At 37.4% G+C, this 16,367-nt stretch overlaps 1 protein-coding gene across 2 annotated transcripts in view; it reads right to left on the reverse strand.

Annotated features, from left to right (window-relative positions):
* Positions 1 to 12,758, reverse strand: part of Zc2hc1a (zinc finger C2HC-type containing 1A) — a 38,822-nt gene extending 26,064 nt beyond the window's left edge. For both annotated transcript variants that reach the window (XM_027398783.2, XM_035439995.1), the window contains exons 1-3: positions 12,651 to 12,758; positions 3,010 to 3,086; positions 647 to 763 (exon numbers count right to left, since the gene is read on the reverse strand). In XM_027398783.2, the coding sequence (XP_027254584.1) occupies positions 647 to 763; positions 3,010 to 3,086; positions 12,651 to 12,666 (210 nt within the window). In that variant the 5' untranslated portion in view covers positions 12,667 to 12,758. The remainder of the gene's footprint in view (positions 1 to 646; positions 764 to 3,009; positions 3,087 to 12,650) is intronic.
* Between the last annotated feature and the right edge of the window lie 3,609 nt (positions 12,759 to 16,367).

Here is a 16,367-nt window from a genome sequence, read left to right on the forward strand (position 1 = left end):
GCTAATGTAGTCATGTAAACGGCACCAAGTATGAAAACCTTCAAATATTGGTTTATGCTCCCTAGTTAAGTCTCACATCCTCCCTGTAAATATTCATGGGCAGCAAAACAAAGATAAATATTTGCTTAAGTTCAAATAATGTCTAAGAAAATGAACTACTGGACACAGGGGCTGGGAACTGAACCTGGTTCCTACAGAGTGCCAAGTATTCTTAACTGCTAAGTTATCTCTCCAGTTCCAATTCAACTTTAAAAAAATTACTTTATTAAATTTATTTTATCTATTATTCAAGTTAAGTCACAAGAAAAGCAGTACATAGCTAGTTTAAGGAAGCCACTCAAATACTTGTCCAGTTTCAAACTGTCTCGAAGTGAAGTTCTATACTGCTTCACTTGTATACAGCTTCACTTCGACTGACCACCAGAAACCAGAGTTTCTCATATAATTTTACACTTCCATTATCAATGACATCTTTATTCATTCACCTGTTTTTATTTAAAATAAGCTTTAGGTTTCTGATATTTATTCTGAACACATAACATGGAATTTTGTATATTCTACCTAGAATAACACCTATTACTTATTATGATTTTTTTCAGTAAGTATAATGGCAAGATGCATACTGTTCCAAAGTCTATATAGTTACCCTGGGTTTAAGAGGTTTGACTGTGGGGATATCAGTTCCTTCAGCTCTTTGCCTGCTTGAATCAAAAGTCTTCCTTTTTTTAGTGGCAGTTTTCTGGCAAATGGGTCCATGTTTTTTCTGTTAAAATGAAGAAATACAGCATATTTTCTTTTATACAGAAGACCACAAAACTAAAAATTTAGTCCAGCCTACACACCACATTAATAAACCAACAAGGGAAAATTGATGTTTCCTTAATTACATTTTAAAACACACACATACAAACTCTCTAACTCTCTCTGTGTCTTACTCTCTCTCTCCCCTTCCATGTTCCAGGAAACTATAGAGAAATGCTATTCTAAAATTTTATCAGAAGTCATTTAATATTCTAGTTTTCACTGTTGCTAAGAATAAGCAATAATGAAACAATTCAAAGCTATTTCAGTGAAAAATCCTTAGTAAACACAAAACATAGATGAGAAAAATCATTCAAGGAAAGATTCGGTTTTGGGGTCACAAAAGTTGCCCCACTGGTAGCTGGATTACATAGAGTAACATAAAACTAGGTGAATAACACTAACCCAAAATAACAAACAGTGGTCATTTGTGTCCTTCCTATACAGTTATCCCTTCTCTCCTACAACTCAAAACCTTTCCCTCCATTCAGAACTCAAGCTTGCTTTCTTCATCTAACACTTTTCTTGTAGTGTGTACTCATCTATATCTAAGTGGTTTTGTTAATAAATGCTAACTCATTTGTTCATTTTAAGGACACTTAAAATTATCTTAGCTAATTTCCAAATAACCTGTCCTCTATAAGGAAAAAATCTCCATTCACCATGGAAAATTTTGCTGACGTGGGTGTGCTCAATGCACCTTTGTTCCCTTTGCATTTCAGTAAGTGCTCATGAAAATGGCACTATGATGTTTGTCTGAGAAAAAGAAAATTGGCTTATTTAGTCCTGAGGCCCACTATCTATTTGTATTTGATTTAGCTTTATTCCAATAAACATTATAGACTATAAATGCTCTTAAATAAAAGGTTTGAAGATGTACTTTTATGTGTGTGAGCATGTACGCGTAAGAGTATGTGTGTGCCACATGCATGCCTGGTATCTACAGAGGCTGGAGAGGTTGCAGGATTCCTTGGAAATGAAGTTATAAAGGGTTGAAAGACACCATCAATATGGGTCCTGTAAACAACCTGGGTCTTCTGCGAGGGCAACAAATGTTCTTAACTGCTGGATCATTTCTTCATCACCTAGCATAAATTCTTTAAGTGCTTTTTTTCCCCTCTCTCTTTTGACACAGACTTACACTATAGCTCAGGATGGCCTTAAAAACTTTCAGCTATCTTCCTTCTTTGGATTTCCATGCACTAGGATTACAGATGTTAACCATTACTTTTGACTCTATTTTACTCTTAAGTAATGGAAATAATGCTAGCAGGTAACTTTCTAGTATTCTCAAATATGTCTGTTCTTGGAAAGTTAGCAGTATATGTCAAGGGTATGCGGTGCCTACTTAGAAACTATATTATACAAACTGTCGCAGTTTTAAACTTTTACATAATTTAATTAAATATTTAATTCAGGAATAAACATTTGTTTTCTTCTATAGAATCTAAGTGGTATATTTTGAAAATCCTTTGTGAAGAAACTGCTGAATGTACAAATGATTACCAAAAAGGCCACCATTATTTAGAAGGTATATTAATCAGAACATTTTCAAGCATTAATTCCACCCTTTCTTTAACAGAAGTAGACTGCAAGATACACAGTAGACTGTGCCAGAACTCCAGTTAGCAGACTGATAGTTTAAACATTAATATTAGATTACTAATAACTGCACATTTATATTTGAGATTGAAAAAGATACAAAGGCATAATTATTATTTTATATATCTGAGTAACTTTATCATCATTAATGAAACATGCTTCTATTTAATTTCTGTATGCTAATAAGATGACATTAACATATTTTTAGCTGTACTTTTATATTGTTGAAACAACAAAACCTTTGCTTTGGATGACTTAAAACTGAAGAAAACTTACTTCTCAACAATTCCTGTTCCTGGAGTACTTTTAAAGCAAATTCTCGAGATTATAGCAGTTTGTTAATACATTCTCATTTGTATTTATGAGGTGCTTTGCCTCTTAGATTTGTGTATTGTGTTTCTATCTCATAATATTCCTACAAAGCTGGAAGATTTGGCGTATAAAAGTGGAGTTCAGAAGTTTAGCCATTTTCAGATGAAACTCATCCTCAAAGATTACCCTCTGTGAATGTTCCATAACCTTCAGCCACAACAACGGTCCTCAAGCGTGAAACTACCACAAGTCTACTGGGTCCCAGTGCACACAGGCTAGACTCCATCTACTCACCAGTGCTAATGGAAAGAATGTTCTTCCACAGATCTTACAGGGCAACAATTCTCCAACCTGGACAACACTTCCATTTTCTAAAACATAAAACAATCCAATTAAAAGTCTTTCATAACTCAAGTTGCAAAATTTTAATTTTTAATGTTGTCTCTCAGGTCTTACAGGTGAGTTGGGAGCTCTTATTTAAAAGTTGTGCTTTGCCAGGCGGTGGTGCATGCCTTTAATCCCAACACTTGGGAAGCAAAGGCACGCCTATCTTTGTGAGTTCAAGATCAGCCTGGTCTACAAGAGCTAGTTCCAGGACAGGGTACAAAGCTACATAGAGAAACTGTCTCAAAAAACCAAAAAAGTTGTACTTCAAAATGAGCAAAATTATCAATTAAAATGGTCTAAGGCTTAGAGTTATCAGTGACCTAAAAGACAACAGAACACATATAACAATGATAATCCAAGGATAACTAAATTGATATTGTTGGAAACATATGGTTTTCTTTTAATTATTTATATTTACTGTAAATACAAAGAATTCAGAATCAGATTTATCTTAATAATAACTCCAAGGCATGAAGAACCATCACCAATGAGTAGTTAATCATCCTGAGCTTATCTGGGGGTGACAATCAAAGGAATCTTGTTTTATTATCAACAGACAATACAAAATATAAATACCCAAAGTTAAGATCATCTATTTATACTGTGATCAGTCTGGAAAAACTAATCAATCAATAAAAAAGAGATCATGTAGTTATGTAAACTGCATGCCATATATACTGTGAATTACTCATTTTTATACATGCATAGGATACTTACATTAAAATCATCCATTAGACTTTTACATTGAGATAGTCTGAACTCATTGGGCACAATTAATTAAATGATAGCTAGCTACAATTTGTATACTGTTAAGTAGCTTATCATACATGACACAAACTTTATTGCTGAAATGGTTTGAAACAAAAATAACTATATTTTGGGGGACACTATTCAACTGATTTATTTATTTTCTATCTAAGTATTAAATCTAAACTTACTTTCATACCAGTAATTTTCTAAAAATTGCAAACCTATAAAATTACTCACATATCTTCTGTTGAAACTTCACTGATTGTGAAAGTTCTTTATTTATGTAAAGAGAAACTAGAAAAATATTTTCTGTTCAATGTACCAAACTCCTCAAAAAAAAAAAAAATCCCACAATTTGACTCCATAAACTATGTCCTTTGATTGAGTCCACAGAAAAACAATATAGTGATCCAAAATAAACCAGTAAGAAGTTTTGTTCAAATGCAGTCACAGGGGAATGATGGTTCTCAAATTGCCTAGTATCCCACTGCTCTATTTCACTGGGGAACAGTGACTGTAATTAATCCCAGGTGGAGGTGAGATGTCTGGATAGTAGTGAAGCTGGACATTAGAAAAGCAAATCTAAAAAGATTCATCCAGTGTTTTCTATCGCTAACACTGGTATAAAAATGGGTTACTCAGGAGAAACCTCACTGACGTGGACTATGAAAGCTGAAGTAGTTTCCACACAGAACTTTGTTAGGTTCATTAAGATAAGAATTTCTTTAAATTAACAAGTCACAGTAACAGAACATGCTTAATAATCTATTAGGCTTCTCAAGTTTTCATATATTCTTTCAAATATAAAGCAATGGTTTAAAAATTAAACAGTGTAAATGTTTTAAAAAAAAATCTCACAGTTCACTTGCTTAAAAGTGTATTTCTCCTTATGTACTTGTTAGGTCCATCAAAGCAAAACCTAATAATAATTAATTCCTGAGACTGCAAGTATGGCTTAGTAGAAAGTTGTTGTTTGTTTGTTTGTTTTTAAGATTTTGTTTATTTATTATGTATACAGTCTTCTGCCTACACGCTAGCATAGGGCACCAGATCTCATTCAAGGTGGTTGTGAGCCACCATGTGGTTGCCGGGAATTGAACTCAGGACCTCTGGAAGAACAGTCAGTGCTCTGAACCGCTGAGCCATCTCTCCGGCCCCCAGTGGTAGGTCTTAGTATGCCTAATACCACAGGTTTAATCACACCACACACACACACACACACACACACACACACACACACACACACTCCTTTCCCAGTTAAGCATTCAGAAAAAATGAATTCAATTCACTGATATGGCCTGAGTGGCTATTAGAGTACCTACTGGTTATCAGATGCATACTGGAGCACAAGGGTGAACAACACAACCATTTCTCTCATAAAGCGGGCACAATCCACTTATTTACTTCTCTATTCAATTCAGAAAAAATGAAATCACCTCTCCTGTTTTTGATAAAAAATTTAAAACTTAATGGCTGCCATAGGTTTACCATATGATAAAATCTAATTTCTGGAATTAATTCTCAAAAGTCATCAAACATGTTCAAAATGTCTTCAAGGGAAAGAAGAATCACTGTCACAAAAAAAAAAAAAAAAAAAAAAAAAAAAAAAAAAAAAAAAAAAAAAACATAAAAAGGAATGTATATAGCAGCAATAATCTCAGGCTATGTATGATACACTCCTACAATCCTGGCACCCTAGAGGCCAGTTTAGCCTCCTTAGCAAGACCCTGTTTCAAGGGGCAGGGGAGAGTTAATATCTTAGTTAATTTTCTACTGCCGTAAATAGGCATTAACAAGGCAATTTATAAAGCAAAGAGTTTATTGGGGGCTTGTAGTTTTAGTGGGTAAATCCATCACTATCAGGGAGCATGAGAGCAGACATGGTGCTAGGGCAGTAGCTGAGAATGCTCATCTTCAGATAACCACAGGTGGGGTGGGGGAGCACTACTGTCTTCCAAACTAGGATGGTCCATAAGACCCCACAGTCACATTACATCATTTTCCTGGTCCAAAGTCCCAAAGTCTTTCACAGGCCTTCAAACAACAGTCAGGCCTGTCAGAGCAATAGTCCACTTCCTGGTATCAATTTGTGTCTCAATTATTTTTCTTTTGCTGTGAAGATATTATTTCCATAGCACCTTATAAGGAAAGAGTTTATGGGGGGGGTTACAGTTTCAGAGGGTGAGTCTATGACAATTATGATGGAGAGCACGGCAGCAGGCAGGCAGGTAGGTAGGTGCTAGCTCACCTCCTGAGACAACAACTGAGAGGCAGAGAAAGCTGTAATTGGGAATAACATGTCCTTAAGGTCTCCAAGCCAGCTTCCTAGTGACAGAGCTCCTCCAGCAAGGACACCTTACCTTCTAATCCTTCTCAAATTGTTCCACCAAATAGGGACCAAGTATTAAAAATATGGGGGTGCCATCCTCATTTAAACCACCACAGGTAATAACCTCAATAAAAGGGGGGAAAGTCTTTAAAAATAAGAAAAATACACATTTCTAATTTCCCTAATTCACCAACATGTACATATCTACTGCTATCAAGACCTACTAAAAACTTAAATATGTGGTTATGACAAATAAACTAGGTCTCAAAAACCAGAAGCCACACTTTGTTCTATAAAACCATTTAAAAGATTTAACAGTAATAGTAGTTCAGTGTAGTAGAAAAGTAACTGAAATCTATCTTATATTATCTAACTTTAAATTTCAGCTCTGTGGTATAAAATAAGGATGACGCATGTGGTTCGTTTTTATCTACAGCATACCAAAATATAGCAAAGCATCACAACTACGTCAGTAGGAAATATAAATGGATAACAAAACACTTCATTCTCTTGTATTTTTTAATTTCCTCAAATATAAGAATGAGTAAGTCAGTATGGAAAATAAACACCTCATGTAGTACGCACTATGATGATGAAGTCGCTACCAGGTGTCCAGACAGAGAACTGAAAATGTAAAAGGATCTATACCAAAGAAAATGTGTTCTTTCTCCTTGATAGAGGTCCTTACCAGTTGAACTAGAAATAAATATGTAACTAATCATATGGATAGGGTCACCTATTACATATGGATAATATACATTAAGTCTACTTAAAATTTGTGATTAGGATGTTATATAATAAATGCTTTACCTTATATAAATATTCATACTTTCTGAGTTATGCAAACTCCACTAAGCTCTCAAGTGACAAAATCTAGCAAATCTTAAAGCATACAAAAACACAATGAAATGTTATATTAAACAAAGTTAAATGAGTTTTCTTCCTCAATTAAGGAAAAAAAGATGCAGAGTGCTGGTATTTTCTTAAACCCATTTCATCATTCTTAAACCCAAGAAATATTTAAGACCAATGTTCTGAGTAGTATATTTTCAAATACTTACACTGGTTAGTCCCTAACTCTCACTCTCTCCCTACATGATTACAGGCACACTTTCTAAGCCTATCCACTATATTAAAATAGGCCTCTTACTTGATTCAACAAATACTAATTTGATTTTCTGGCATAAGATATGTTCTATGACATATGGAGCTAAAAGCAAAAGAATAAAATGAAACAAAAACAAAATTCCTAATCTTACAGAGACCCTATTCTTCAAATACTAGAAAGAAAAGTAAGTAGAAACAAATGTTTAAAATGTCAGACAATTAACCACATAAAGAAGAAAACAATAGAATATGGAAAAGAAGATAGCCAAGGCTATCTTTGGGAAGCAGATAAGAGCAGGGAAAGCTAATAATAATAATAATAATAATAATAATAATAATAATAACAACAACACAGACTAAGAACTAGTAAGTACTCACCATTGATCTACTAATGTCATGTTTAATTGCCTCTTTTTCATACATCTTTCAACCTTCACTGTTCTCCTCTTTAGGCTTCTGTATTTCTTCCCAATCCTTTGGCAGGTTAGTACTAGATTTCCTACCTACACCCAGATACTATAAGCTTCTTCTAGCTCATCTGTTTCTTCATAAATATTAGTGTCTTCCTCTGATAGGGGAGGCCCTTCTGTGTATATGTTTGTCTTATTGGTTGTTGAATAAAGTACTGTTAGCCAATAGGAAAGCAAGATAGGTGGGACTAGGAGTTGAGAAGAATTCTGGGAAATGTAGGAAAGAGAAGTCTGGTGATCTAGGCAGGAAGTGACATAGCAGGCAGATTCAGAATTTAAGCAAGGACAAGCAGGAAGTGGCTCTCTTGCTCTTCCTTTTCCTCCTGCTCTCTTCTCTGCAGTGCCGCCATGTGATCCTGGGGAAGAGGACACCATTGGAAGGCATCCTCAATAAGATAAGTCTTATAAAATATATAGATTTATGATAATTAAGACTGAGCTAGCAGATGAGAAATCCTAGTCTTTGGTCAAGCAGCATCTGTACCTAATATAAATCTCTGTGTGTGACTTGGGACCTTAATGTGGCAGCGGACGGAACTTGGGTGGCCTGGTGGGAAGCTCCCACGTGGCAGCAGGGCTCAGGCAGCTTTGGTGTAAAGACATCGTAACAGACACTATAAGCTTCTTCTAGCTCATTTGTTTCTTCATAAATATTAGTGTCTTCCTCCACATTACTTTTTTGGGTGGGTGGGAGTGTTAAAACTTTTTTAAAGACTTTGCCCACCCAATTTCCTATTTTACCAATCCTGAAACATGGGATTTTAGAAGTAGTTTCTTTTCTCACTTTGTTAGTTATAATTTGTCTAGGCAATGGCTCCTGCTTGCTAGTGATAACCACTAAAATTTTCAAATAAATAATTTCCAAGTTAACTGTGAGGTTTGTTTATTTTATATCTGATACTCCCACATACTGCAAACACATTTCTAAAGCCAAAGGCACCAAATCAGGAAACTTTCTTCTCTCTTGCACCAAAAGGTCATCTCATTTCCCAATCTCTAAAATACCTTCCAAGTTTATTCTCTCTTGTACTTCCCTTTATATTTGCCATAGTTTTAATCTTCATCATATATATACATATTATATATACATATTATATTATATATATACATATATACATATGTACATATGTACATATATATATATATATATATATATATATATATATACACACACACACACACACACACACACACACACACACACACACAATTTGAAGTCTGCTTTTCCAGTCTGTCTTGGGCACAGTTATTTGGGCCTCAGCTTGTAGGCCAGGAGAGATGGCATGACATGTTTCAGCTATAACTGATACCCTTAAACATCTAACATGCTTCTTTATTCATCCATTCAATAAATATGAACTTCCATGCACTTAGCGTTTAACTAATGTTTTTGTCTGTGTATGTTTAATACTTAATACAGTCAACATGGTTTAATGTTTAATAACTTTGCTTTTTATAGCTGAAATAACTGAGATTCTGATTTGAATACTATACCCTACTGTGGATTAGAGAGATGTCCAAATGGTTAAGAGTATTTACTGAACCCAGGGTTCAGGTCTCAGTATCCACATGTGGGCTCACAGCTGTCACTAACTACAGTTCTAGGGGATCTAATGCTTCCTTTTCACCTCTGTCAGCACTAGGCATAGACACGGTGAACATACATACATATAACCCAAACACTCATACAAAAAAAATAAAATAAATTTTCATAAATATACATTCCCAAATGAGACACAAAATAAAAAAGACAAGAACAAGGAAAAAATAAAAATTTAGATAAAAGCTTCTTTAAACCCTGCTGGCCATGAAAAACCTGAACTGCAACTCAGAATCCATCTAAAGCCACAACAAGGACAAATAAATGAATGTTACTAACAAAGATGAATAGTTATTCAGTAAACCAGTACACATCTCTGCTAAGTTAAAACAAAAGAGAAACATTAACAAAGCATGATGGCAGACTACTAGGTGGGTGTTACAACAAAGAAGACCAATGGGACTTGTAATTAAGTTTCAATGGCAATACTAAGATAATAAATGCAGCAGTCCAGAAGATTGGACTGCCTAATGTCTGCCATAATTGTTATAACCATATCCCCACGTTGGGTGACCTGTGTGGAGTGAATAACCAGCGTCAATAGGGCAAAGGTCTCTTTATTTGGATACACCAGCCAAGTGCAGGCCAAGGGTGCCAGGGCAGCAAGGCCAGAGCAAGGAGGAGGGAGCAGGGAGATGGGCAAGGAGAAGGGGCAGTCCTCGTGTCTGCTCTGAGGTCCCTTAAGAAGCCTTCCTGATGTCACCTTAGACTTCCCCTCACCCCCAGGTTACCTGGGGGTGGGGTTACAGTGTCTCCCTACAGGCAATGGCAATACTGTGAGGATAATCTTAGATTTTATCTCCTCAATCTTATGGATGATAAATTTATAAGAAACTAGAAGGTCCCAACTCTAAAATTACTTCTAAGCTCTTTAAATACATCCAAGGTACAACATTTACATGAAAAGGGATTAAAGGCTTTTCTCTAATTATTCAAGCCATGCAAAAGTTCTGTTATGGATTACACAAAATTATAACAACATTGGTTTCAAATGCAGTATGCAATTCAATAATTCACTTTGTGACAATTCCAGCAACATAAAAGTCCCAGACAATCAAAAATAACATAAATGGTATGATTCACATGTAAGCAACTAAAATTTGCTTTAAAAGAGTAAGAATAGCTTTGAAAAATTTTTTTCAGACCAGTAACTACTTTCAACTAGAAGCATAAGTCAAATGTCAACAATTATTTATGCTCAATAACAAAGATACAGTAAGCACACTTGAGGATTTTAAACCCTACATTGTTCTATAACTTCCAATATGGACAAAAGCTATCTTGAATAACTAAGTGAATGTGTGGGTGAACAAATTAATGAATGGTATCCTGAAGACTCAAAAGTTTTAAACTGCAAAATGTGAAATAGGAACGGACTTTTTTTTTTTTAAGGAAAGTGGGGTGTAGTTGAAGCCAAAAACAGTGCAGTTTTCCACTAAGCAGAACACTCTGAACTTTTATTATGTTGAAATACTTGAAATCGCCAGTATTCAGCTGTTCTGCCAGACAAAAAGAACTATTTTCTTATATTTCAACCTAATTCATTACAATTAAGAACATTTAATGATGGCATCTTATTTTGTTAGAAAAAAAAAAAAAACCCTCAAAGAGTTAAAGGGTTGGTTCTGTTTAACTTAAACCAGACTCATAAATCACGCTCATTCCATTTACACCAGGATCTGTACAGAATACACCACACACACACACACACACACACACACACACAGAGAGAGAGAGAGAGAGAGAGAGAGAGAGAGAGAGAGAGAGAGAGAGAGAGTCAGAGACAGAGAGAGAGAGACAGACTGAATATTAGGATAGTTTTTCAATTATACTTCCAAAATTTCTGACTTAGACTGCAACAGTAATATCAGCACAGCTTAAAATGTGAAGATTCTTAGAATGGATAGAACCTTGACAATTTTATTCTTTGCATGCATAGGATGAATAAGTAAACCCTTGGGTTAATATTTCCATCACTGTAAATGTCAATCAGTAAAAATCTGGAAAGTGTTATAAAACACTCTTCATGCACTGTGATAAAAAGATAAAAATTCTGGAACCCATGCTTCAACCATGTTTTCTATACAGTCTCTACACCAGTATAGTTTAAAATAATTAAAATAAGCTGCCTGCAGGAGTCTCCCCCACCCAAAAAAAAAAAAAAAAAAAGATTTTTGAAAGGAAGGCATGCTGTCATTACAATTTCTCATTCCATGTAAAGTTGAATGGTACACTACATAAATAGTCAACTGAAATTCTTTATCACCTTCGAGATATTTGGTGAGGTTTCATTGCAAAATAAAACTATGAAATAAAATTCATAATCATACTATCGCATTTTCTTTCCGGTGCACTTAAATCACTGAAAAATTAAAAAAAAAAAAGTTGTCAGTTGTCACTCTTCACTGCATAACACATCCTGAAACATTTAACTATAATACAAGAAAATTAAGGGCTCGATGCCCCTGCTCATTCCAAGTACGTTAAGTGGTAGAATTTTTTTAATAAGATAAAAAAAAAATCTGAAAGCTTGTTTATCAGAAGGGTTTACTGTCTTTTACTAAACTAGAAGCTGTTATTACCACTGCTAAGCTGTTTTTTTTTTCCCTCCCTTTGTTTTTAAGTGAAAGTTGTCCTTACATGGGATTAAATGGGTGAAAAGGGAGAAAAAGTGGAAGAACAGGGAACAAAGCAAAATCTGAAGCCATGGTTACAGCACCAGGAAAAAGCGAAGATAGGGAAACAACGCTGGCTCTTCCTTAGTCAGTGCTCGTGAATAAACCATCAAGCTGGAGCTATTGTTCCTGGTGTAGAGCTGGCCAGGGACACTTCCTTGGAGATGCTCTGGCATCTCTCCGACCGAGACGCGGTAGGAACGGAAGGAAGGCCACCTAGGAATGTCCAAGGTGTGTGTCCGGGGCTCGCCGGAGGCGGGGCGAGTCCCGAGGGGCCAGCAAGGGCTGGCGACCCGGACGTCACCGACCTTAGCCGAGAACACTTTGCAAAGATAATAAAACCTGAGCAGAGTCGCTGACTACCCAAAGGAATTCGGGGGTCAGGAAGGGTCAGAAAATGGTGGGAAGGCCTTTCAGGAGAGAGGACGAGGGGCTCCGACCCCGCGGGAAAGCCGGGGACCGTGCGCGGCTGGCAGCCCGTGGTCACAACTCCGGCCCGGGCATCGGCGGCCGCGGGGACCTCGCCGCAGTGCCGTCCGGCCGCACTGTCCCCGGGAGTCCCGGCCCCGGTCGCTCCGCCCGCTCGAGCCCCGCGGCCGCATCCCCTCCTGTCTCACCTTCTTGGCCCTCCATGGCGTACCGCCTCAGGATCCTCAGGCTGCACCCGCCGCCGCCCAGCTCCCGCTGTAGCAACCCAGCATCGCCTCCCACACGCTAACATCCAGTTCTCCCATTGGCCCACGCTAGCTTGGGCGGGGCTAGGAAGGGCGGGGCCGCGCCTCCTGCGGTCTCCAGGGTGAATGCTCCCCACGCCAGGGTTTTTCCAGCCGCCCTCCCTGGGAGCTTCAACCGCTTCAGTTGGCGTCCTGAGATCCTGCCACGCCTTTCTTCCACGCCAGCGGCACTTAGCCTCTCCTGTTTTCCTGAGCACCTCCCGAGCGCCTCAGTGCAAGTTTGTTTTTTGAGGGTCCCTAGAAGTAGAGTGGCTCTTGTAGCAATCTAAAAGAGCCTAGGTACCACATCTTCCTGGGTTTACCTTTTTAATCAAACATCCCCCAGACTTGCTCTGCAGACACAGTCCCCACCCGCCTTTTTTTCAGACATAGACAATGTTTCCTAAATGGATTATATTTTCTTTCTGGGACTGTGGAACTGAGATTGCACTAAACTTTTGGAAACAATTTCCTCAGCATAAAAAGTTGGGCCCAAGATTAGAAGTGAAACTTCTGTCAGTCTTTCCCTGCCCAGTACTGTATTTGCACTCAGTCTGCTCTCCTTAGGACTAAAGTTCTACATCTCATCAAAACTACACCACACTGAGGAGTTTAAATTGGGAAGCCAGCCTACAGAGGCATAAGGAGGCCTGTTTCTGTAAGAATCAAAACATGGGGTGAAGAAGACTCAAAAGGAACCCCAACCATTTTAATGGCTTTGCTTCACAGTATAACACATTTCCCCCAAACTAAAGCTCTTTGAAAATTTTACTTAGCAATAATAAACCCTATTGTTTGCTGACTCCAAGGTATGTATTGGTTAAGTTACCTCCATTATTTTGCCCAGTTTAAATCTTTTTTTTTTTTTTTTTTTTTTTTTTTTTCCGAGACAAGGTTTCTCTGTGTAGCTTTGTAACCAGTCTGGCCTTAAACTCAGAGAGATCTACCTGCCTCTGCCTCCCCGGTGCTGGGCTTAAAGGTGAGCACCACCACCACTCAACCCTACATTATTTCTTATTGATATGCCTAATTCAAAAGTTGTCGATATTCTGTATACATTTAACAAACCAAGAAGTCACCGGTTTTGTTTAAACAAGTAGATGCCAAGGAGTCTTATCTTTGAGAAGACGCTGGAAGTGCATCCAAATGAGGTAGAGTCCCTCTTGGAAAGGATTATGCAGGAAATGGCCCTTTAAGGAATTGTCTCCTCACTCCTTCCCTGGTTCTGCTCTGGCCCTTCCTCTATTCCGATTGAGTTTCTATACCAGGACAATCTGGTTGCTGCCACACAGGCACCTTAGCTAGCTTATACTGGCTGTAGAGTGTCTTTTTTTCTCCATGCTTCTAAAACAAAATCAGATGGGGTTGGAGTAGCTTTCACAAAAAATGCCAAAAGGGAAAAATACACATAATGAAAATATAAAATAAAGAAGCCATTTACTTTGCAAATTGCAAGTGTTTCACCTGAAGACAAATAGGGGATGGATACAAACCTTTTTGGCCATAAAATCTAGAGTAACGTCAGTAACAATAGTAAAAAATAGTAACAAAAACAGAAGTACATTATGAAGGAGGCCAGTCAACTCAGGTAAAAGCACTTAGAATACAAACCTGGCCATGTGAGTCTGCTCTCCATGACCCACAGTAGAAAGGGAGAAACAATTCCCAGTTTGTCCTCCGACCTGGACACATGAAAGCCATGACACATACATACCTGTGCTTACACACATCATCATACAGCACATTAATAATAAAAAGGGAAAAAATCTATATCATGTGAAGTATGTTTTATGTCTCATATATCCATATATTCAATCTGCAAAGCCAGTCTACAGAATAGATCCTACAATCTTCAGTTTTCAAAATTAAAATCTTCATTCTGGATGATTCAGCGATTAACGTTTTGTCAATATTTGTGCCAGAATGAATGGCAGAGCTTGGATTTAGTCTCCTCGGGTTATAACACTGAAGCCTACCAAGATTTCCTTATATTTCTCTCTCCCTGCTTTGTCTCCATCCTATAGCAAATAAGAACTCAAGCATTCAAACGTGTTGCTTAATTTGCATTTCTTTCTTTTTCTTTTTTTATATTTATTTATTTATTTGGTTTCTCGAGACAGGGTTTCTCTGTGGTTTTGGGGCTGTCCTGGAACTAACTCCTGTAGACATGGCTGGTCTCAAACTCACAGAGATCTGCCTGGCTCTGCCTCCCAAGTGCTGGGACTAAAGGCGTGTGCCACCACCTGGCTTTTGCATAGACATTTCTACAGTGGATCTTAATACTCAAATCCTGTTTGCTAGCTAGTCTTCTCTGCATTGGTATAGTCTCAGCACTTCATGTTACAGCCATTTTGTCCCCTGCAAGTATCCCCGAGTGCCAGCTCCAACATAAAGATAACACATTCCTCTCTGATTGCCTATTTTCCTTCCCTGCCCCTAAAAGCCAGTATTGTGAATATCTTTTGTCTTGGCACATATCTCTGATGGAACATCTCTATATTCCATTACTTTTCCCTCATTCATTCATTTAGCGAACATTTATTGATTACCTTTTAGGCTTCAGGCACACTTTACAGATACAAAAGTGAATGTCTCCATTTTTTTTTCTCCTATGTTCCTAAGCTGCTATCTGTATACTATGTTAGTAAGTAGTTGATAATGAGATTTTTCTCATTTTCTTATCACACAAAAAGGGGAAACTAAGTTAGAAAAAAATGTTTGTCTGACCTGATCCAGACTCCCAAAGTAGGAAGTAGATGAAATAGATATTCAATCGTGTCTTATTACTTCAAACCTTGGACTTGGTCACTTTATATTATGTTCTCTTCTGGCACCATTCACTGGAGTTCTTCCACTGCCCTTCAGCTTCCATAGGGCTTTCAGCTATACATTATCTTTGTGTTTGGAAGCTCCAGCTTTTTGTTGCCTCTCACATGAAGTTCAAGTTCCTTTTCAAAAGCCAGCCTTTGGTTCACATTCAGATCATTTGCACAGTGCAACTGAATGAGATTCTAAATCTCAGTGAGAAACCATGGCTCAGTGTAATCAGCTTCACTATGTAGGACTTTTCTCTTCTCAGTGGCAACATGGGGAATGGCCTGCAGTTTGGGTATATATATATATATATTATATATATATATATATATATATATATACAATCATAAGCAAATGGTGGACTTTAGTATTAAATTGAAAGAAACATTGTAGTTATAAGTGAGGGGAAAGGGCTGTTGTAGACTGAAGATGCAAATTTTGAACTAGGTAAGGTGTTTTGTTTTGTCTTTAGATTGAAGTAAAATCCATGAAAAGTTCAGGGGAAAGGCAGGAATGGTTGATTATTGCTTTGGACAATCAGGAACGGAAAGTATGCTGTAAGAGTTGGAGACTGGTTGAGGGAAAGGGTATCCTAGGCAAGAAAACATCAAATAAGAAAGGAAGTTTTGATAAAGAGCAACCTAAACCTGGCTTCGTCTCTTTCTGTTGATGTTTAGCTGCATTATCCACAGTGGGCAAGAGATCCAAGCCTTTCTAAAAGTAGTTTGGGAAGGATCCTCCATTCTCTTCTACTCTCCTAATTTATTTCTACATAGAAACCATTACACTTTCAACATCCTATTAGGA

The sequence above is a fragment of the Cricetulus griseus genome, chromosome 2 (genome assembly GCF_003668045.3).
Source record: "Cricetulus griseus strain 17A/GY chromosome 2, alternate assembly CriGri-PICRH-1.0, whole genome shotgun sequence".
Classification (NCBI taxonomy): Eukaryota; Metazoa; Chordata; class Mammalia; order Rodentia; family Cricetidae; genus Cricetulus; species Cricetulus griseus.